The 22,132-nt window shown below is 58.0% G+C and overlaps 1 protein-coding gene across 5 annotated transcripts in view; it reads right to left on the reverse strand.

Moving 5' to 3' along the window:
• Positions 1 to 1,034: 1,034 nt before the first annotated feature.
• Positions 1,035 to 22,132, reverse strand: part of PTH1R (parathyroid hormone 1 receptor) — a 25,554-nt gene continuing 4,456 nt past the window's right edge. For 3 of the 5 annotated variants that reach the window (XM_019634421.1, XM_019634426.1, XM_019634429.1), the window contains exons 2-15: positions 21,726 to 21,848; positions 10,655 to 10,757; positions 8,533 to 8,667; positions 6,779 to 6,889; positions 6,549 to 6,667; positions 6,284 to 6,378; positions 5,854 to 6,046; positions 5,279 to 5,432; positions 3,754 to 3,814; positions 3,340 to 3,406; positions 2,979 to 3,073; positions 2,177 to 2,318; positions 2,048 to 2,089; positions 1,035 to 1,557 (exon numbers count right to left, since the gene is read on the reverse strand). In XM_019634421.1, coding sequence (XP_019489966.1) covers positions 1,180 to 1,557; positions 2,048 to 2,089; positions 2,177 to 2,318; positions 2,979 to 3,073; positions 3,340 to 3,406; positions 3,754 to 3,814; positions 5,279 to 5,432; positions 5,854 to 6,046; positions 6,284 to 6,378; positions 6,549 to 6,667; positions 6,779 to 6,889; positions 8,533 to 8,667; positions 10,655 to 10,757; positions 21,726 to 21,800 — 1,770 coding nt within the window. In that variant the 5' untranslated portion in view covers positions 21,801 to 21,848 and the 3' untranslated portion in view covers positions 1,035 to 1,179. The remainder of the gene's footprint in view (positions 1,558 to 2,047; positions 2,090 to 2,176; positions 2,319 to 2,978; positions 3,074 to 3,339; positions 3,407 to 3,753; positions 3,815 to 5,278; positions 5,433 to 5,853; positions 6,047 to 6,283; positions 6,379 to 6,548; positions 6,668 to 6,778; positions 6,890 to 8,532; positions 8,668 to 10,654; positions 10,758 to 21,725; positions 21,849 to 22,132) is intronic. The other 2 variants (XM_019634413.1, XM_019634435.1) reach the window with 1 other exon arrangement.

Genomic DNA, 22,132 nt, shown 5'->3' on the forward strand with positions numbered 1-22,132 from the left:
CAAGGTCAGTTTGTGATCCTGGCCTCATGACCCCTCACCTGGCCCTCAAAGGGAGTGTGTTGGTGGAGATGGGACCACTTCCCAGATGCTGAGGCCATGGAGTAGAACAAGGCAGTTGGAGCTAGAGACGAGGGGTAGGAAGGGCCGGGCTGGGGCACCAGCTGAGGCAGGAGCATCTTCAGTCCAGGCAAGAAGCCCGTCCTGGCCGGAGCACAGGGGGACGCAGTTGAGTCAGTTCTCAGAGTGTCAGGCCGAGGAGGCCTGTGCCGTTCTAGGGCCCAAGACTGGGCTGGGCAGGGGCCAAGTAAGGTGGTGGGTGGGTGCTGGGGGGATGCTTAGTGGCCATCTCAGGCCCATAGTGAGTGATGTGCCGCCTCTTACAGACCCCCACCAGCCAGCCCTCGGGCTCAGACCCCTGGTTTCCTGACAGCTCTGAGCCAGAGCAGAGACCCCAGCTCACCTTTCACTTGATGCCCCTCCCTCACCCCCGGTACCCTCTGTCTGGTTGCTAGAGATGAGTCGGGTCTGGGGTGGGAGCTGGGGGTCATGTGTGGAGGGCTCCCTGAGTGTCCCAGCCTTCAAGAGGCACAGCATGGCCACCAGACAGATTTGGGGTATGTGGCCAGGGACCCGAGGGATCTGCTGTCAACCCTGGTGGACAGTGATTGGAAATGAGCAGGTAGAGTTAGCTTAGGAGAGCCTGGGCCAAAGGCAGCCTGAGTCCCCCCAATGGGGGCAGGGTACAAGTGTGGGGAGCAGCTGAGGTGGCAACTGCTGACACAGGAAGGCTGGGGCCCAACTCCTGAATGGGTCCCCCGGGTCACTGTGTGACAGCGGACTTGGGCCTCTCTAGACCCAGACAATGGCCTCTCCCAGGCCCTTTCTGCCGGACTGTGCCCAACCCCAGGACTGGCCCGTGGTTCTTAGGCCCCCTCCTGAGGTGAGCGTCCAGAACTCCCCCATGATTCCCAGCCCCCCCTGCCCCCCCCCCCGGAGTGAGTCCCCAGCTCAGACCATAGGAAGCCACACACTGCTTCCTTTTCCCTTTTCTTTCTTTTTTTTTTTTTTTCCTGTTTTGTCCTCCCAGCCCAGCCCTGAGTTGGGCAACCATCCAACCACCCGTCTCTTGGTCCGTCTATCCACCCTTTATGTCCATAGGTCCAACCCTTGGGTCCCTGGTCACATGACTGTCTCCCACTCCTCCTGCAGCAGGGCAGGTGGCCGCTCCCGCGCGGAGGCTTCCTCGTCCAGCCCTGAGCAGGAGCCATTGAGGAACCCGTCGTCCTTAGGAGCGGCCACAGCCGGTGGCGTGGTCTGGAGGGCTGGGGACCCTGGCTTGGTGTGGCTGGGCAGCTGGGGATGGCCATTGGTGGTGGGGGTGGGCAGCAGGCGGGGGCTGAGGGGCAGGCCGAGTCCCGAGCGGGGGCCCACATTGGTCACACTCGTGTGAGACACCATTGGGCCATAGCTGTAGCTGCTGCTCCCACTTCGTGCCTTGCGCTTGAAATCCAGTGCCAGTGTCCAGCGGCTCCAGGACTTCTTGATCTCGGCCTGTACCTGTGGCGGCAGGGGGACGGTGCGTGGTCAGGTGAGCCCAACCCCTTGGCCCCCAGCAGTACCCTCATCCCTGCCCCTGCGACACTCAGCGCTGGATGGAAACAGAGGCAGGGGGTATTACTGGAAAATTCCGAGACTGAGTAAAACCCCGTCATCATCCTCAGAACATGGTGCCTGGCGGCAGGCAGTTGACACACCCAGAATCTAAAAGGCTCAAATGGTTCCAAGGGTGGCTGAACGGGCCAATCTGGGTTACAGAGAATTTAACGGAAGACACTGGCTGTGCCAGGCATGGATGAGCCCACAAACGCTAGCACCTCCCAAGCCTGAATCATCTGGAAAGACTGCTCTCTGCCTTCAGAGTGTCCTCAGAGATGTTCTTGGAGGAACAAAGGAAGCACCAGGCAGAAGAATGGAGGGACAGGACTTCGGGGACCCCCTGGCACTTCTGCGCCCTCCCTGCCTTGCCCCCACACGGCCCACCACTTACCTCGCCATTGCAGAAACAGTATATGATGGCGACAAAAAATCCCTGGGGAGAGAGGCACAAGGGTCAGGGCCCAGAGCCAGCACCCTGCGCCCCCGCCCCCACCCCCAAGCCTCGGCCAGCGCTGCGCACCTGGAAAGAGTTGAAGAGCATCTCGTAGTGCATCTGGACTTGCCAGAGCGTCCCTGAGACCTCGGTGTACGGCGTGGCCATGAAGACGATATAGTGGACACCAAAGAGCGGCATGAGCACCAGTGTGGACTTCAGCAGCTTCCTGGGCCAGCAGGGCAGGCAGGTCAGGGCTGAGCCACTTCCCCCTCGACGGGCACTGTGCCACCCTAACCTGCCAACCCCAGGCTCCAGAAGCCACTAAGGGGCCTGAGGCTCTGGCCACCAACGGAGTTCAAGCCAGTTCACCTGGGACAACAGCACTTGGTTGTCTCAGCAAAGTGTCCCTAGGGCCCCTTGGTTCTGAGGTGTCCTGCAGCGGACCATCAATTATACAGTCGCCCTATCCCAGGGCCCTTTGCACCTGCTGGTCCTTCAGCTGGTGCTCAGTCACTCCCCCACGACTTCACCTCATTACCCCACAGCCCGCTCCGCAGGCTTCAGCTGAGTTGTGCCTTCTCGAGCCCACCCACTGCCCGCCTGTACCTCGGACTCCCTGCGACCAGCTCTTTGAGGAGAGGTCTGGGTTTGTCCCGCCTTTGCAGAACCCCACTCTAGGGCAGGGCCTGGCACCAAGTGGCCCACGTTGATTTTGGGGTGCCCCCAGGGTCTCCAGAGGCCAGGGGAGATCCCATCACTGCTGGGTGGGGACAGCAAGGGAGTTAGGAGCTGGGTTCTCCCCTTGAAACAGGCTCATTCTTGGGGCCACCACCTTTGCTTCTGTACATGAACTCTGAGGAGCCTGGGCACGGCAGGCATGGCTCACCGGTACTGCTGCCGCGTGTCACACCGGCCGGCATTGGTTTCCCGCAGCTTGGTGGCGAGCACCCGGACAATGTTGATGAAGAGGACGAAGTTGAGCTGTGGGCGTGAGGGAGGGCTGCATCTCGAGGCTGCATCCCAGAAAGGCAGGGGCAAGGGTACTGGGACCCACGGCCCTGCCCGGGCTCTTTCTGCCACTGTGTCTCCAGGTGGCTCCTTGGGCCCTCAGTTTCCCCATCTGGACTGGGACGGGGATCAGCTGCTTCTCGGGCCTTGGGGCTCTGACCCTGGGGTCCAGGGAAGCTTCTATAGGCCCCTGTGTGTAGTCCACACCCCCATCCAGCCCTGTGGCCACCCCTACTCACCACGATGGAGGCCAGGATGGGCACCTGGGTGATCCACTTCTTGTTCCCGGAGCTCAAGTCCCAGCACCTGGGGGAGGTTGAGGCATCAGCCCCCAGGCCCTCCTGTTCCCACCCTGAGCTTGCCCACACAGAGGCCCCAGAGCTGCTCTTCTCTGACATTAACTGTTGGGGACCCAGGACAGGGGAGTGTTGGGTGTGGCCAGGCCTGAGGCCGTCATCACACGCCTCCTTTGAAGTAGCCTCTTGTGACCCTGAGGGGGTACCTGGCTTGAAGCTGGACTAAAAATTCCCGAAGCTGGGGCCACTCAGGACCAGGGTACGGAGGCTCCCGTCACATGCTTCACAGAGGAAGAGGGACCCAGGGGCGTTTCTGCCTGTGTTAGAGCCCTCCGCCCCTTCACCACCTGGACCTACCCGGTGTTGGCCAGGGTGGCTCTCACACCGACCCACACAGCCACGAAGATGGCGGGCAGACCTATGGGTACAGAGGGGGACAGTGTGAGGGACTGTAGATGCTGTTCATGAAGTCTCTCCTCAGCCCACCTTTCCAGTCCCATTCCCCTCACCCCTGATAACCCCCAGTTTACCCCATCATTGTCCCTGATCCCCCCTCACCCTGGGCACATAAGCTGCTTGGTGACAGAGCCAGAGCCTGACGTGTATTGCCCTGCTGCCCCCGCAGCCTCCCCTCAAGGCTCGGGCTTCTTCTCTCATCTTGATTCTGCACCTACACACATGCACACGCGTACACTGCTGGGCACGTGGTGGAACACTACCTTAGCCATGCCCAACTTCCTCTCCTCCCCTAAAGGGCGCTGCTCTGGGCTGAGGGTTCCCTATGGGGGAGGGAGCCTATTACCAGCATTTTTCTGTCTCAGCAGTCCCACCCCCACTCCCACCCCCAGCTAGTTTGCAAGGTCGTAACCCTCATGGATGAGGCTGCATAGAGTGAGAGCTGTCGTTCCAGGCTGGGTAAAGGGCCACATGGGAACCTCCGGGCGTCCTGGCCTAAGCCAGCTCGGATGGCACATGGTACCTTTGAGTGAGCTCTGCCCCTAGGAAGGGAGCCCAGGTCCCCATCTTCCACCCCCTCACACTTAATTCAAGGCCTGGGTACCCTTGGGAGGGGTAGGGTGTGACCTGGGTTTATGATGAGAAAAAGAGCTGTTTCCTGCCCACCCTAACACCCTCCAGCCCCAGAGCCTGCATCAGTTCCTGGGACCAGGCCCAGTCTCCCCCAAATCTGGGGCTTGCCATGGGTGAGGTCAAGGTCAGAGTGTGTGCCAAGGAGCAGGGAGGCTGTGGCTGTTGATCTGAGGGCCTCTGGGTGCTGAGCGCTGGGAGGCCTCCAGCCACCCGGCCTACCCCTCTGCAGCCTGGCCGGTCGCCCAGAGCCCAGCCAAGCTCTGGAGCTGCCAACAATAATGGACAATTATCAGTAACTTGATCCCGGAGCCTGTGAGGGAGGAGAGCAGAGCCCTAGCTACCCATTCTGCAGGGGGGCTGCCGATGCCCAGATGCTGCTGAGAGCCCGGCCTGTGGCTCTGGGCCATGGACCCTGTGGGCAGCTCCACACAGTAAGGAGATTAGTGGAGAAACAGGATTCAGAGTGGAGGGAGGGTTCCAGATCCCAACTCCAGCTCCAGGCTGACCTCTGATCCAAGATCCCACTCAGATCCTGAGGTGAATCTTGACCTGAGAGTCCCTGCTCCCTCTCCTGGGCTGAGCCCCAACCCCAGACTGAGCCAACTCCAGGTGAACACTGACCCCAGCCAAGCTCTGTTCCCTGAGTCTGAGATGGGGTCAGAGTCACAGAAGGGTGGGCAGGCCACCCATCCACTGCCCCGTGTCTGGGACAGGATATGCTGTGTGGGTGCCTTACGTGCAGTTGTCCCCTCTGACCCTGTCACCCATGGTCCCACCCGCCGTGCCTTCATACCCCAGCCGAAGACCGTGAAGCCCCACAGGTACTTCTTCTCTGAGAAGAAGGCCATGAAGATGAGGCTGTGCAGGTACAGCCCCTCCACCAGAATCCAGTAGTAGTTGGTGGCCAGGAAGTAAAGGAAGAAGGTCACCGCCACCCGGCAGCCAGCCTAGGAGACCAGCTGGTGTTAGGCAGAGAGGAAGGGGCACGCTCTGATCTGGGCCCTCTACCCAGGGCAGGGGCTGAGGGTGTGTAGGGGGGGGTGTTGCCAGGGGCAGGAGGGCACTCACAACAGTGGCAGGAGGCAAGGTGAAGAGGTGGGTATTTGGGGGTACTAAGCTAAGTCAGGAGTGTTATGACTATGCCGAGTGGGGGACACTCACAAAGCCCTTAGCAGTAGGGACTGGAAGCAGGGCTGAGGGGTGCCAGGGACACAGCGAGGTGGGTGGGAGTGGCCTGAAGCCAGTGGTGGCAGGAGATAGGCAGGGGCGAGGGTCGGATGGAAGTGCCAGGCGCAGCCGGGTGTGGCTTCCGCGAAGCCAGTGGCGGCAAGGGGTCCTGGACATGGGCCGCCGGAGGGGCGCACTCACGTAGCCGGCGGCTGCAGCGGGCGGCGGGGGCGCCTGGGCGATGGCGCGCAGCTCTTCCTCGGTGAGGCGCTCGGCCTCATCGAGGGTGGCGCCAGAGTAGAGCACCGCGTCCTTGACGAAGATGCTCACGGCGCGAAGCATGAAGGACAGGAACAGGTGCATGTGGATGTAGTTGCGTGTGCAGTGCAACCGTCTGCGGGGCGAGCGACATCACCGTGGGTGGGGGCATGGGGACGCGCGCTGGGTGGGCAGGAAGCCGGGCTGTGCGCGGTGGATAGGGGCACCCAGCAGGGGTAGGGGAGCAGTGAGGGGAAGGGAGGCGCCACACCGGGCCGGCCCGACCATGGCCCCACCTCCTCCCACTTCGGCCCCGCCCCTCCCACGCCATCCTCCCACCTCAGCCCCGCCCCTCGCCCCTCGCCCCGCCCACCTGAAGTAAGCCAGGATGAGCACAGCCACGGTGAGGGAGGCCAGCGAGACGGAGTAGCCCACGGTGTAGATCATGCCCAGGCGGTCGAACACCTCCTGTGCAGGTGGGGAGGCACCGTCAGAGCCCTGGGACTCAGGTGAGCATCAGGTAAGTGTCAGAGGCCAGGTTAAGGTTGCTGGAGGAGTCAGGACTAGGTCAGGAGTCACTAATGGGGTGGAGTGGCCTTATCTGGGTCAGGTAGGGGGTGGGGGGGGAAGGCTCGCACCCGTTCACGAGTCTCATTGGTCAGGAACTTGACGCATTCGCTGTAGTTGGCCCATGTCCGGTTGTGCCCAGGCACCAGCTCCCAGCTGCCATTGCGGTCACAGCGCCGGTAGGCATGGCCTGCAGGTCCGTGGGAGGGTTAGGGCCGGCAGAGAAGTCTAGAGCCACTGGAGCCCTGAGCTCCAAGTCCTAGTATCCCTGTGGTCCCCACCCTACCCCAGCCCGCCTTACCTTTGTGATTGAAGTCATAAATGTAGTCAGGACAGGGCATGGCCACCACCTCACCTGGCGCCCCCAATGGCCAGCACAGGATGTGGTCCCACTCAGGCAGGCAGGGGCGTCCTGTGCCCACAGAGACAAAGCGGGGGACACCAGACAAGTCCATAGTTAGTAACCTGTGGCGACTGGCTCCCTCGGGGCCAGATTTGCCCCAGGTCTGGAAAACTCAGGCCTGGAGTGTTCCAGAGATACTGTATTGAGCCCTGACTCCCTACTGTGCCCTGCACTGACCTGGCCTCCCAGAATTCACTGCAGCCCCTGTATGCAGATACTGGTGCCACCCCTATTTTTTAGAGCAGCTGGCGGAGGCCAAGAGAGGTGAGTGATTCACAGGTCACACAGCCCGGGGCCCTGCCCTCCAGTGCTCAGCCCCTGGCCAGAATTCTCTCTTTGTCCCACCTCCCAGGTGTCCCTGGAGAAGGGCAAGTTCCCGGACCGACTCTCCCTCAGCTGAGAATGCTTCCTAGGTGACCCTTGCCCAGGGACCACGGACAGGAGGCAGGAGGTCTAGTTTCCAGTTCCAGCTGGACTCCCAGAGAGCTGCTGACCGCATGCAGGTGTCCACCCTCTTGGCACTTCAGTTTCTTCACTGGGAAGTTAGTAGTGACCGTATCAGCCCACACTCCCACCACCATCCAAGGCCCGCCCTGAGCACCTGCTGAGACTCCGGCAAACACTAATGGCAGAGATAGAATTCCTCAGATCTAAGTGCTCATTACAGGCTCAAGGTAGGGCGACACATCCCACTGTGGAGCTCTCCGGCCTTTCAGCAGAGGTGCTAAGTGACCTTGGAGGGTCCTCAGCCTTTGAATCGTCCACTCTCCTCCCCTCAGCTCCCTTCTTTCCCCCTGCATAGCTCCAAACACAGGACTGTCCAGCCACCCTGGAAGGCTGCCTGGATGGCTGGACCCACCCCAGCTTGGTGAAAGGCTCTCTGTCCTGGGCACCATATTCCCAGCCCCGCCTGGCCAGGCCCACAATTCCCTCTGGTCCCTGGGGAGCCACAGGGTGACCACAGCCTCCCAGATGTGGCCCATCTGGAATCTGCTGCCCACCCAGCCGGTTCAAACCGGCCCTGTGGCTGCAGCCTGGGCTCTGGGCTCTCAATTTGTCCCTCCTTACCTTCCCGGGGGACAACGCAACCCTCCCTTTCTCTTCCTCTCTCCTCTTCTCCCCTTGTCCCTCTGTCTCTGCCCCCACCCTCTGTGGCCACCCTCCTCTCCTGACTGTCTCTATGGTCCATCACTGTGTGTCTTGGGTCACCCTCCTCTGGTATACTGAGTCCCAGTCCCAGTTTGTGCCTCCTGGTCCTCTGTCTGTCTCTGTCTCTGTCTCTCTCTCTCTCTCAGTCTCTCCCTGTCCCCCTGTATCTCTCCCTGCCCTTCTGTCATTTCTCCATGGGAGGGGCCATATTCTCCCCACCCCCCCTACTCCCTCCACCACCACCCCCCCACCTCTGGATTGATGCAGAGAAATTTCTCTGCCCACATCTCCTGGGGGCTGAGCCCATCCAGCTTGCTTGCCCCTCCCACATGCAGCCCCCTTGGTTCTGCCTCCTCCCAGCCCCTCCCCTGCTATTCTGGGAAGGGGCATCAGCCTCTGCCTTTCCACAAGAGCCCAGGAGCCTGAGCTCACTTGAAGAGGATAGAGCAGTGGGCAGGCAGTACCAGCCGGTTTCAGGTGGATGCATGGAAACACAGACGTACCTCTGCGCCTGCTGCCAGGGGGCGCCTCCTTGTCCTCCTCGGATTCAGGGTAGAGTTTCCCAGATGACTTTTCTTTCCTGGGCTTCCCTGATGTGGACGCAGATGCCCATCCTCTGTCTGTTTCCATTATGTCAGCTGGAGAAGTCAGGGCAGTTATGGTTGTCACCTGTGCTACAGCAGGAGACCCAGGGCACCCTCCTGCCTAAGACTCCCCCTTTATACAACAGGGGTCATCCCCTACCCTGCTGACACCTCAGGCTGTTGGGAGAGCTGAGATGACAGGTGAGGAAGTGCTTCACAAACTGTCAAGTGCTTGCCAGGTGCAGAAGTAATCAGAGAGGATGCAGACTGTCAAAGAAGTGTTGAAATGGGAGCCAACACCATGCAGGTGTGGGGTCAACTAGTGGGCTGCGCGGTAAATGTGGGCAAGATGTGGGCACAGGTGGTGTCCTGGGACGTGGAGCTAGAGCCAGAGCCCCCGAAGGAGGCGAAAGCCCCACCAGGGGGCGCATGGCGAAAGCAGACAGTAGTGGTGATGTCAACAGAGAGGTTACACAGTGAAAAGAAAGCCAGGCCAGAGCGCTGGGCATGTCCAGAAGCTGCCGGGGTGGAAGCCAAGAGCAAGAGTGGGCAGCTGTCAAGGGCGGACAAAGCAGTGTACCTACCCCGTCCCCTGACCTTTGGATACTTGAGTAAGGCGTTTATAAGGAACCCACAAGGGACCATGGGGACGCCATCTGAGATGGGGCCTGGCTGGCCTTTCTCTCCATGGGAGAGATGCTTGAGGTCTCTCTGCTCTGAGGAAAAGTCTCCCTCATTATCTGACTTGCATTCCTTAGTCTGCAGCCCAAACCAGGGCCCCTGGCCCTCCCAGGTCAGGGTCTGTGGCAACAGTGGGAAGCTGAGACTCACATACACCCTGGACTGGGATGGAATGGCTGTGCCCATTTTCCTGCCTACACCCTTGGGCATCAGTATGGTGGTGGTAGGAGCAGGGTGGGGTGGAGCGGGAAGAGGGGGCTGGATCATGCGTGGAGTGGGGGCGGAAGGAGGTGCCTCCGGCTTCCACAACTAGAACGAGGGCTGGGTTCAGGACCCAGAGTAAGGGGTGCCCACTTGACCCCGCCCACCCAAGACCCTCCTGTGACTGGGCAGGGACTAGGGAGCCTTTGGTGGGGCCCATGTGGCTAGAGCTGTGACTGCAGAGACCCTGTGAGTCCCAGTGAATGTGCTAGAGTTGTGTTTGTGTGGTGACCGCATCCTGGGTGTGTCACAGCATCCCCCACCTGCAGCCTCAGGGCCAGCTCAGGGAGGAAGCTGCTCTTGTCAGGTATTCTGGGGCTAGACCTCTTCCAGGTGGATGAGATTAACTAGATGTCAGAGGCCTGGATGGGTGCTAATGAGGTTCCATCTCCACTTCCAGGAAATGGACTCAAGAAAGAAACCAGCTCGAGATGGGGGCAGGAGCTGTGACGTTAGGTGACACCTCTCCCAACTTCACCGTGACAGGGATCCCGTGGAGATGCTGTGCTGGTGGGAGGAAGCCCTCCCTCCTCCAGGTCAAGCGCCCTCTCGGGGACAGTGACCATAACTGACAGAATCGTAGACACCAATCCTTCTGTGCTCCTCCCCATCCAGCCCCATGGACCTTTGATTCTCCTGACTCTGGACACCTTGGCCTTGTCCTCTGCCCCGGTGGCCTCCTTCAAAGACCTACTCATTCTTTTGGAATTGCCTTAGATACCTCCTCTTCCAGGAAGCTGTCCCAGCCCGCCCCAGTGGGGTCTAGCACCCTAGCCTGTGCTCCTGATCCCGGCATGCCTCATGGACTTAAGCCCGTTGGGGATGATTCTACTACTGTATCTGCCTTCATACCACGCACTCTTTCCCTGCCCTCGGAGGGGAGGCTCAGGGCATCTCAGCCTGCTGACTTTGATCTCCACTGACCCACCTCACTTTTAGTCCTTACTTTGGCCTGGCACCCCTTTATCTGAACCACCCTCCCCTGGAGCCACTTGGTCCTGCATCCTGGGCTCCCACCTTCTGTGGCCCCGCCCTCTCCTGACTTTGCCCCCAGACCCTCCTCCTTTGGCCCCGCCCCCCCACCCGACTCCGCCCCCACCTGGCCTCTGCAGGACTTCTTTGAGCCGCTTCTCGCATTGGGCCTGGGCACGGTGCAGCAGGAGGATCTGCTCCTCTTTGGTCATGACGTCATCTGCATCCACCTACCAAGTCGAAGGTCAGACTGCAGGCAGGACTTCCCAGTCCCACAACCCTCCCAAACCTCCCCGAGGGGTTCCCTCCTTTCCAAAGGTCCTGACTCTAGAAGGTGGGAAGTCTGCCTGCGTAGTTCCCATCTTACAGATGGGAAGCTGCAGCACCAGGGGGTAGGGCTGCCCTACCAGAGGAAAAGAGGGAGAGGGGGTTGTCCCCTGCCTGCCTGCTAGTAACCCCACAGGCTGCAGCCACTGATATTCTCTGTCCAGTATGTTCCCCAGGGGTGCTTGGGAAAGGGATGGAATGTCCCAGGATAGATCCTCACAGGATCCTGACCGCCTTTTAGGAACCTGGGTGGGAGTGGGGGTGGATTGGGAGTGCTGAACTCTGGGGAAACAAACCGGGCCTGGATTCCTTCAAGTCCTAGCGCCCTGGGGGACCTTAGGAGTCACCGATTTCCATCTTGGCCCTCTCCCCAGTCAAAGCTTTCCCCAATGAGTGGTGAGGGCCTCCTCCCCTCCCACCTTTGCCTTCCCAAGAGGGAGAGGATGTAGGAAGTGCTGGCCGTGGCCTGGGTTGGGTGGGTCACTCCCGTGCAGGCTGTGGGTGGGAGTCACCCACATCCCACTGCTTCTCTGGAAGCTCTCTCCATCCAAGCAGACGGTGTTCTGATGCGGACGGGCCTTTCCTCCTGCTGTTCCCTCTGCCACGACTTCCTTCTTTCCCTTCCTTGCCACTTCATGCACTGGCTACCACCCACTGGGACTCACCAGAATTGTTTTAAGGAAGGGAACAGGAACATCATGGGGGTGAGGTGGGGTCTCACTCGGAGCCTCTGTTCCCCTGACTTAGGGTTGGAAGAGTCAGAGGGTAAAGGCAGCATCCTGCCCTGGGAACAGCTCAGTGTGCCCAAGCCCAGCCACTCCCATGGGGGAACCCACAAGAGGTTAATGCATCCCCTCAGACCCCCAGGACAAGGACATATCCCCGGAGAACCCCTCAGACCCAGAGAAGGGCTGTGTCCCCTCAGACTCCACAGGGCAGAGCCTGGACCCTGAGACCCTCAGGCATCCCATGGCAGGGCCAGGTCCCTTCAGTCAGATGGAGCTTTGCAGGGTGGGGAACCAGCAGGAAGCAGGAAGGAAGGAGGCCGGTGGGGGAGGGGTGGCACTAGCAGGTGGAGGCTGGCGAGCTGGCAGGCGCGGGTCAAGGAGCCTGGCTGCAGGGAGAAGTTAATTGACCGAGTCTCTTGGTGGCAGCAGCAAGGGCTTCCAGGGCCAAGGAGCCTCCAGTTGGCTCAGCGGCCTGGGGTTCTGCTGGTTTCACTTAGCCGAGGCGTTTTTGCGCGCGGGCGTCTGAGCGGCGGTGCATCCTCAACTGGCCACGCACACGCCGTTGGGCCGGTGTGTGCACTGGTGTGTGCCCCTGACTCTGTGTGTTCTCACGTGGGGATTGTCCAGCATGCACATTTGGGACATGAGCCTGAGGAGTCTGTGAACGCGCATGTGCACATGTGCTTCTGGGCAAAGGACCGCATGTACGCATGTGCGGCGTGTGGTGCGGCTGCTCGTTAGCGTGTGCGTCTGTGGGTGTCTGTGCTTCTGGCCCCCACAGCTCCTCTATCCACCCTCCTCCTCACCCCACAGCAATGGCTGAGCAGGCTGGGTCAGAGCAGCTGTGGAGGATGGGGCCTGAGGGAGGACGCCTCAGGCCTGCCCTAATCCAGGGGACTCCAAGACTAGCCTGACGTTCGTTCTCTTTGTGCCTCTGGCATTGGGGATCCAGGCTGCTAAGGGTTCTGATCCCTGTGTAGCTGCCCTGCCTACCCCATCCCCACTCACCCCTTCACTACCATTTCCATTATTGCAACACGTACCTCCATCAGTAACCACCACCACCACCACCATCACCGCCACCAACTATCATCACCTTGACCAACACCAACAGCTATCACCACCAGCATCAGCAACACCACGAGCACTAACTACTATTGCCATCAGTATAACCACCATCACCACCATCACAACTGGTATAACATCATTACCGTCACCACCACCAGTGCTATTTCCACCAGCACCATTACCACCAAAGGCAACATTAGCACCATCACTGCCGTCACCAACATTGTCATCAGCCCCATAACCACTGTCAGTACCACATTTGCCATAGTCTTATCCTTACCCCCTCACCATACCCCTCTCCCCACTACCCCTTCTCCTTCCCACCTCCATCTCTCTGAAGACAAACATAATGCCGCGCATTTTTGCCAGATGACGGGAAGCTACTGAGTGACTGACTGAGGCTTCCATAAGTCCCTAAAGACTGGTACACCAGCCCTCTCAGTAGACAGATGAGCCCACTGATGTGACTGAGGGTCACGGCTGATGGCCTCGACCAGGGGTCGGCAAACTGCGGCTCACAAGCCACATGCGGCTCTTCTGTCTCAAAAGTTTGCCGACCGCTGGAAGAGCCAATCCTGTCCCTCGCAAAAATTTAAAAATTATTCGAGGGCCGGCCGAGTGGCACGTTGGTTAGGAGTCAGCTTGGGACGCCAGCTCTGAGCAGCAGGGCCCCAGCTCGGATCCCACATACAGGCTAGTGACACTGCGCCCTCCACAGCTAAGATGGTGAACAACAGCTGGACCTGGATCTGGGCTGCCGTCGTGTAGGCTGCAGTGGGGCTGGCCGGCAGCGGGCGTGAGCGGCCGTTCCAATGGCTGGTGAGTGACTGCTTCACCTGGGAAAAGCGCAATGATAATACCAACATGGGCCAGTGAAGCAACGTCCTCCACAACTAGACTGAAGAACAAAAGGACAGCAACTTGTCTGTTCCCCTCCCCCGACTCCCCAATGCTGTTCCCTCCCCCAATTCCCTAATAAAATCTTTTTAAAAAATCTTTAAAAAAAAATTATTCGAGAGCCATAAAACAAATGAAATCACCACTATGTGAATAATATCCTTTAAAAATTTTATAAATGAAACTATGATAGTTTTATATTCATTTTCACTTTTACTTCAGAGCCACATGTCATACCCAAAGAGCCGCATGTGGCTCGCGAGCCGGTTTGCTGGCCCCTGGCGGCTCTTCCCTCTCAAAAGTTGGCCGACCCCTGGCCTAGACTAAAGGCACTGTCATGGGTCACAACTGCTCTTTTGGCAGACTGACCAGGTGTGCTAACCAGGTGATGACCAGGAGCTGGCCCCAGGTGTCTGCTCAGCCTCCACCTGTGCTGTTGGCTTCACTCTCCATGGCCAAGAGGAGGAGGCACACCCTCGTCTCCGGGGTCTCATTTCCATGGTGCCCAGGAGAGGGGAAGGTATGTGCTTCTAGCACCCAGTAGCCCCCAAACTCCTTCATTCACCCACAGGGATGGGGGCCCCACCTCAGGCCTCCCTGAACTGTAGAACCCATTTCTCTGTCACCTAATTGTGGTAGAACTGCCACTGGAGCAAGAGGAATGGAAGCCGCCGTCAAGGAATCTTCCCCCCAAGGAGAGCAGGGCAGCTCCACACAAATGTGTTCCCACTTGCCTAGGAGTGCAGCTCCCCTGCCTGGACCCTCCCTGCTCCCCCTCCCGCGGACTGCACCCTCTCCTCATCCAGGGAGAGCCTGCCACCAGCAGTGGAGCTTGAATCCTGGCCTCCACCACTGACAGGCTTTGTGTCTGTGGGAAAGTTGCTTAGCCCTGTGCCTCGGTTTTCTACCTGCGAAATCAGGACAACAATAGGGCTGTTGTGAGGATTAAATGAGGTACAGCAAATCCTCACTTAACGTCTTCGATAGGTTCTGCGACTTTAAGCAAATGAAGTATACATACGAAACCAATTTTACCGTAGGCTAATTGATATAAACAAGAGTTAAGTTCCTATGGCATCTTAATGTTATAATGACATTATCCGAGGACCGGCTGTACTGCATGAAAAGCCCTGGCAGGGGTGGGGCCCAGGAAATGCCGGTTGCTATTATTGTTACTGTTAGTAATAGCAGCACCACATCTTGGCTATGGGCTCCCCTGCTGCCAGGCATCATGGGTCTCCTCGGGCTGGGGACCCAGAGTGGCAGGGGGAGATTGGGTAAATGATTGAGTGCAGGGGGCCACAGTGAGGGGTGGATGGGAGGTGGGACTCCAGGGAGGACTGGGGGCTGGTGATAAGGAGGGCCTGCTGGGTGAGGTGTGCCTGGAGAGCTTGTGGGGTAGAAGGACCTCCCAATGACTCCCTGCATTTCTGGATCCACCCGGGACTCACAGTAAGATTCAAGGTCACTGCCAGGTCCTCAAGCTTGGGCTTGGGGGGCAACAGGGCCCCTCCTCTGCCTCTGCCTTGACTGAGGAGGCCTTATCTCCTGGGGGTGATGGGGAAAACGCTGATTCCCCTCCTGACCTAGCAACTCCGACTCTGTGCGCTGCTCCCTTCCCCCCACCCCACTAGTCCCTCTCCCCCTGCAGAGTTTGGGTCTTTCTGGCCCAAATGTCTGAGATGGACTCAGACATTCATCATTTTAGATCCAGAGTCTATGGATCTTGAGTTTCAGGGGTGAGGACTGAGGGACCCAAGGTTGGGTCATGGCCAGGAGTCAGTCCACACCCATTACTGATGGGGCCACCCAACCCTGGTACCAGGTGTCCAACCGCTCTCCCCCCATCCCTCCTATGATCTGGGACTAGGACTGACTGCCCCTGACCTAACCATCGTAGGGCTTGGCTTCCGTGTCCCCCCGTAGCACTCTCTCCCCATGTTCAACCCAACGCGGGGCCTTCCTGTGTGCACACATGCAGCTTGTGAACAGGCAGAGATGGGATGATGACATGACCCCAGTCCTGAGCTGGGGGAAAAGGAAGACAGGCAGCCTGGAAACCCTGAGCTGATGTTTGTGGGGCTCTGGGCAGGGTGCAGGTGGGAGCTGGAAGCCAATATGTTATTTACAAACACAGAAGCTGCTGTCCCAGGGAGACAGTAGTGTGTGGTCAAGAGGCCCGGATGTGTTTCTCATTTCCTGGCTTCAGAAGCCCAGAGGAAGAGAAAAGCCATCAGCTCGCTACCCCTCCCGCCGGGGAGCAAGTAGCTCCTTCTAACTCAGCTCCCAAGGAGACCCCACTGAGGCTGGTGTTGGAACCGGGGATGGCAGCGATGGTGGCAGTGAGGACAGTGAGGTGGCAATGTCAACAGTGGTGATGGCAATGGAGGTGTGATGGTGACAGTGGTGGTGGAGAGAGCCAATTCCCTGCCACTGACCGAATGAGGGCCACTCCTCTCAATTCCTCGCCTAGCTGCCAAATTCCACACATTTGCTGTCTGTGATCCCAGACAGGCCTAAATTCTCCTCCTTGGGGCAGAACTATGGAGGAAATACAAGGGATCCTTCTTCAGCTGCTGACACCTCTGCCTCTGGGAAAGGAGCTTCTCCTGCAAGGTGTTAGCCTCGGGATGCCCTCTTGGGTCATCCATCCACCCCGCTGCCTGGGTTCAGCCCGGTCCCCTGAGGGGAAGGTGGCTGTTGGCTCCTTGCTCGCCTCTAGAAGAAGCAGACCAGCCTAGTGGTCATCCCTGGATTGGGCCAGTCTCTCCCGCCCCACAGGAGTCCCTCTGCCTGTTGGCACCAGCCATTTCCCTTGGACATTAGCCACATGTCCTTCACCTTCCACCACATCCCATCTTACAAACCGGGACACTGAGGCTGAGAGTCACAGTTAAAGAGAAGAGGGCCAGGATTGGAGCTAAGGTCCGCTGGACACTGAAGCTGCGGCCCTGGAGGTAGATAAAGAAGGAGGAAGCAGCCAGCCACATGGACCCTCTAGTGCCGGCCTCGGTACCAGCTGTCCACGCTCCTTCTGGATTGTATCTTTTGCGGCGTCAAGCAAGTGCCTTTTTGCAGAGCACGTAAAGCAGCCTCCATAGAGGTAATTCAGGGGTGGAGGTAGGCATACAGGTGATCAGACAGTGATGGTGTTGGTGATGGCAGCTTGTGCTCAGCTCTACCTGGGTAGGGGACAATTGTGCCCTGGTACTGGGAGCAAGGCGAGTTTGTACCTCCAGAAAAGCCAGGAGAAAACCTTGGCTAACAGGAGACCCCCTCGTGACCTCCTGGCCTTCCTGCACCTCATCCCCAGGTTCTACTCCTGGGACCTGGGCTGGCACCCCTCCATGCTGCCCATGCCAGCTGGCTAGGGACTGCTCTCCACCCCTTGCTGCCCTCAGTCTGTCCGGCTGAGCAGGCTGGGACGGGCTCCCTGCCGGGGACACTCCTGCCTGCCACTGCTGACAAGTGCGGACTTTTCCTCCCCTGCGCCAGGCCTTCCTGAACAGGCTGCCTGTGTTCGGGGCTGGGGGTGGGGGGGGGCGCTGTGACGCCTCTCATCCTGGCCAGTGTGGATGCCTTTAGGCAGGCGGTGGGATGGAGCCTGGGACGGTGGAGGTGGCGGCTAGGACAGGATGGGTCTTCACAAGCGGCCTCCACCTGGGCTAGGGGACCAAGGCCCAGAAGGATGGTATGGCCTCTCCCAGCGATAGCCTGGTCGACAGCATGCGATCCCACCAGGTCTCACCTCCACACAAGGCCGGTCCCAGGGTTGGGGTCCTTAAGGGTTTGGAGGTTTCCGATGTCTTTGAGAATCTGAGCAAAACTTCACACCCTCTCCCAGCCACACTATATTTTGCAGACAATTTCAGGGGTCTGCAACCCTCCCCTTCCCGCTTTCTTTTTCCTGGGGACGCTCTGTCTGAAGGAGCTGCCTTCCAGATGTGGTGACCGGACCAGGGAGTGTCCCCAGAAGGCCCACAACAGGAATCTGGGGGAGGCCACTTGATGCCTCATTAAAACATTCCGAAGAAACCCAAGTTCTCCGGAGGGCTCAGCCCCCCTCCTCCTGCTCTGTCCACCACAGTCAGTTCCCAGAGCTGGAGCGGGGCGGGGAGGGCTGGGGTGTTTAAGGGCAGGTGATATAAAAAGCTTCAACAAATCAATAAGAGAAAGGCAAATAACCCATAGGGAGATGGGTAATGGCTCTGAGCAAGCTCTTAGAAGATGGACAATAAACCAACATAAAGTTCAAAAGCTCAGTGGTAAATGGAAAATTAAAATGACGAGACATTTTTTACCGATCAGAACGGCAAAGGTAAAGAATCCTCCTACTATCCTATGAGACAGAGTGTGTCGGCAAGAGACCGCCTGCTCACTGTTGGTGTTGGGAATATAAACTGGCACTGGCTTTTTAGAGGGCAATTTGGACATGTCTATGAAAATAAAAAAATGTGCATGTTCTCAGGCCCAGCAATGACAGAATCTAGAAATATCCTACAGGGAAATGGTCACACGGGGACACGAGAGGGCATTTCAAGGAGTTTCCCTGCCACCATCTGGAATTACACGCACACACACACACACACACACGCACACACATGCACGCATGCACGCACGGAAGTTATACAGAAATTATCTAAATGTACATATGTAGGAACTGCTGCAGAAACCCCAGGTTTTGGAATACTATGCAGCATTAAAAAAAGATAGATTTACATTTACCAACACCAAGGTCTCCAAGACATAACTTTAAGTAGAAAAATGCATGGGCAGAGCCCTATCTACAAACTGATACCGTTTATTTAAAAACAAACAAAACAGTAGAACAAACCTATCTACTTAACATGGACATAAAAAGGTGCCTTTCGGAAACACACAGAAAAAGGTCCGGAGTACATCCCTCATGCAGACTGTGAAAAACGGTTTTCTCGAAAAGGGGGAATGGGGCTTGGGAAGTAATCAAGAATCACATTTGTTTAATCTGTATTATTTGACTCTTTTCTCAGAAAGAACATATTCAAGTGTCAGTTATGAAATTAAAAATAAGAAAATAAAAGTAAAACAACAGGAAGGTTTTATTAAAAAAAAATGAAAGAAAGAAAGAAAGAAAAGGAAGGAAAAGAAAACGAAAACCCACAGTGGACATGGGGTTTTCTACCAGCACAAGTCTCCAACCTGCTTTGCAGGAGTCGGAAGACCTGGGCTCCACTCCCACCTCCCCCGCAGACTCACCGTGGGGGCCTCCGGGCCCCTTCCCATAAAATGGGTGGGTGAACGAATGGGATGAGACAACATTTGTGACAGTTTCTAGCTCAGAATCTGGGGACGGCCACTGTTCAATACATGTTGGTTCCTTTTTGTCTTTAAATGTGAGCCCTGTGGCCTAATTAGCTCTAGAGCAGGCCGGGAGAGGTCCCCCGCACTCCCACCCACCACCGTTCCTCCTGAGTCCAACCCCAAGGTCATATCTCTACACTCAAGGCCAGCCCCCCATGCTGACCTTCAGCCACTCCCCTGAAGTTTCTCCTTCACAGGTGTGCATGCTGAGGGTGTCCTTAGGATGAGGTATCCCAAGGATAAGACCACCCTTTCACCCCCTACTCACAATCTGTGGGCCTATCCCTCCCTCCAAACTTCACTCCACCTGATCCCTAGCCTCGCAGTTACTCTTCCCTGGTGGACCAGCTGAGTCTGACCACAGCCAGTGTGCTCCCAGTGGGACACTTTTTGGTCCCCCAACTGTGAAGTCCCTAAAGATGTGAGCCTGGCCCTGGGGCTGGATGGGCAGGCAGCATACAGGTTTGGAGACTGGGGCTATCGGCTGGGTTTGGGGACACCAGCGCAGATCTAGGGGGGAGCAGAAGCGCCTGGGTTCAGGAGAGGGTGCTGGCAGGCTGGCAGCCTCTCACTGACTCCAGCTGAGCCCAGGGACCCCACAGGGTGTTGGGTGACCCTCAGGCCATATCCTCAAGATCTGAAGCCAGGGAGGGTCCAGTGTACTCACAGCCTGAGTGCCTAGCCACAGATGCCTCAACAAGGTCCTGGGGCAGACCTAGCACTGGCATCTTGCCTCCTGTCCTACCCTCAGCCTTGGGCCAGAGCTAAGCCAGGTAAATTCTCTGCATGTGCCTCCATTTCCCCAAACATCAGTGTAGGAAAACGCATAACCTCTCACCCTATAGAGGCACAGTGCTTGGCCCTTGTTTGGCATGCAATAAATAATGGTCATATTGGTTGTGTGATTCAGGTCAGTCAAAAAAATGGGTCCCCTAACAGAAACTTTCTCAGAGACAAAGATTAAACTAGTTAACATTGTAAAATGCTTAGAAGAGTGTCTGGCAAGTAGAAAGTGCTACAGAAGCATTTATTAAATAAAAATAAGAAACCAACAGACCTGGGTGCACATGTGCTCACAAATGCACACACACACATACATGCACAACTATGCACCTGCCAGTCATGAGCAGACGCACAGCTTTGGACACACGTGAGCTCACACGTGGACTCAGACACTCACTCACACAGACCCAGAGAACACCATGCCCATCGTCTTCCAGAGCATGGCTCTGACACACAGACACACTCACAAGGCACCTAAGCCCATTACCTGTCTATCGCCTTGACAGTCACATGCACACGTAGGCATGTGCACAGAGACCACGCTGGCTATGCTCACACACCCTGGAGGGGCTCTGGGAAAGGTGAGCCTAGCCCAAGGGGAAGGTGAGGAAATGGTTCTGGGCCCTGGCATTCACCAGGGTTTGAAGCACCACCGAACAAGGTGTCGAGCACCTCTGGACCTCAGTTTCCCCATCTACAAGTCCTTGTGTATGGGTGATGTCTCTGGCTTTGGAGAGCCAGCATTGTGAGGGCATGGGCATTGGTGAGTGGGGCATGTCAAGGCCCTCAGTGGAGAGGAGAGCCTTGAATCAGGAGATTCTTAGGGAAATGCTTCTTTCTTGTTGTCTTTTTACAGATGGGGAAACAGGTGTGAAGGTTGCACGGGCATTAGGTACAGCTAGAGGAGTCCCAGAGCTACTGCCTTCTGCCTGGGGCTCTGCCTGAGTAGGGAGCTGGTCAGGAGGAGGAGGCTGTCTACCTGCCTGTCTTTCTAGAAGGCAGATGCCCTCGACTGGGAGGTGTGGGGGCAGGCAGCAGGGGTCTTGAAGTCAGACACAGAGCAGACAGCCTCCTCAGCAATGGGCTAGTCCCCTGGGAGAGGGCTGTAGCAGGATCTGACTGACTTTACTAGAAATGGCCCCCCAAGACCCTGGCCCAGGATGAGGAGGGTACTGCCCCTCTGTCTCCAGGGCTTGGCCTCTGCCAGTCTTTCCCTGTATTTTTCTTTGCTATTCTTGGTCTGTCTATTCCTTCTGCTCTGGGGAGCTCTCATCCCCACCCCACTTTGTCCCTTCCCTTCCCTTCCCTTCTCTCTTCCTCTCCTCAACTCCCATTCTGTCTTTTCTTCTCCCTCTGGTCCCCTCTTGGCCTCTGCTCTCAAGAGGGTACAGATAGGGTTCCTCCCCTATTCCTAGGGGTCCCCTCACTCACCAGAGTACCCCTCCAGAGTGTGTCTCCGGGAGGAATGTTCTGTGAGGTCAGTCTCCTTCAGGGGATGTCCACCCCTCCATGCCACACCACACCACACCCGACTCCCTGGGCAAACAGCTTCCACTCTGGGTAAAGCTGGGCATGAGCGCATGTGTGTGTGCAGGCATGGGATCCTGAGAGCTGGGGGGGGGGCTCTGAATCCTACTCCTGCCTCGATTATTCTGACTTCAGACCCACAGCCCTGTATCCCGGATTGCAAACAAAACTTGCAGAAAACAGAGCAAAGTCTTTGGGAGCCCATATCAGGGCCAAAGCCAGTCTTCTGCTAGATCACACTGTCACCTTCAACGAAGACACAACCAGAGCAGGGGCGCTCATAGAAGCAGAAGATAGGGGATCCCCAAACACAGATTTGGACCCCAAGCCCAGGACTCAGAAACGGAGAGCCCAGAGTTCAGACACCCCAGAGACGGCAGGCAACGAGGGTCCCGGGTCGGAGGGAACACCCACCCAAACTTCAGATTCCTTGGGGAAACCAAGACTCTGAGCCCTGGACACCCCTCCTCCCCCAGGGACGCCAGTGCACGCCCGCAGCCAGTCCTGGAGTGCGGGCGGGGGACTTACCAGTGCGTATGCGGAGCTGAGCACCGGGCAGCAGAGCAGGAGCGCCAGGCCGGGCGCGATCCGGGCGGCCCCCATAGCCACCGCCTAGGGCCCTGTCCCTCGGGGCAGCCGCCGCCGCCGGCCCTGGTGATGGTGGTGGGGTACAGAGCTGCGTCAGGCCGGGCTGCCCCGCCCACGCCCGGGCCTAGGGTACCCCGGCGGGCCGGCGGCCCGAGGCCCCGGGGCCCGGCGCGGGGCCCATGCGCCAAGGGCTAGCGAGCGAACGAGTGCAGAGGAGAGAGGGAGGAGGAAGGGAGGCAGCCGGGGGCCGGGCGGGCGGCGGGCGGGCGCCGAGCGCTGCGGAGCTGCCCGTCTGCCTCGGAGCGGAGAAATCACATCCATATGGCCGGGCCCCCCGCCCCCGGCCC

The sequence above is a fragment of the Hipposideros armiger genome, unplaced genomic scaffold (assembly GCF_001890085.2).
Source record: "Hipposideros armiger isolate ML-2016 unplaced genomic scaffold, ASM189008v1 scaffold_18, whole genome shotgun sequence".
Lineage (NCBI taxonomy): Eukaryota > Metazoa > Chordata > Mammalia > Chiroptera > Hipposideridae > Hipposideros > Hipposideros armiger.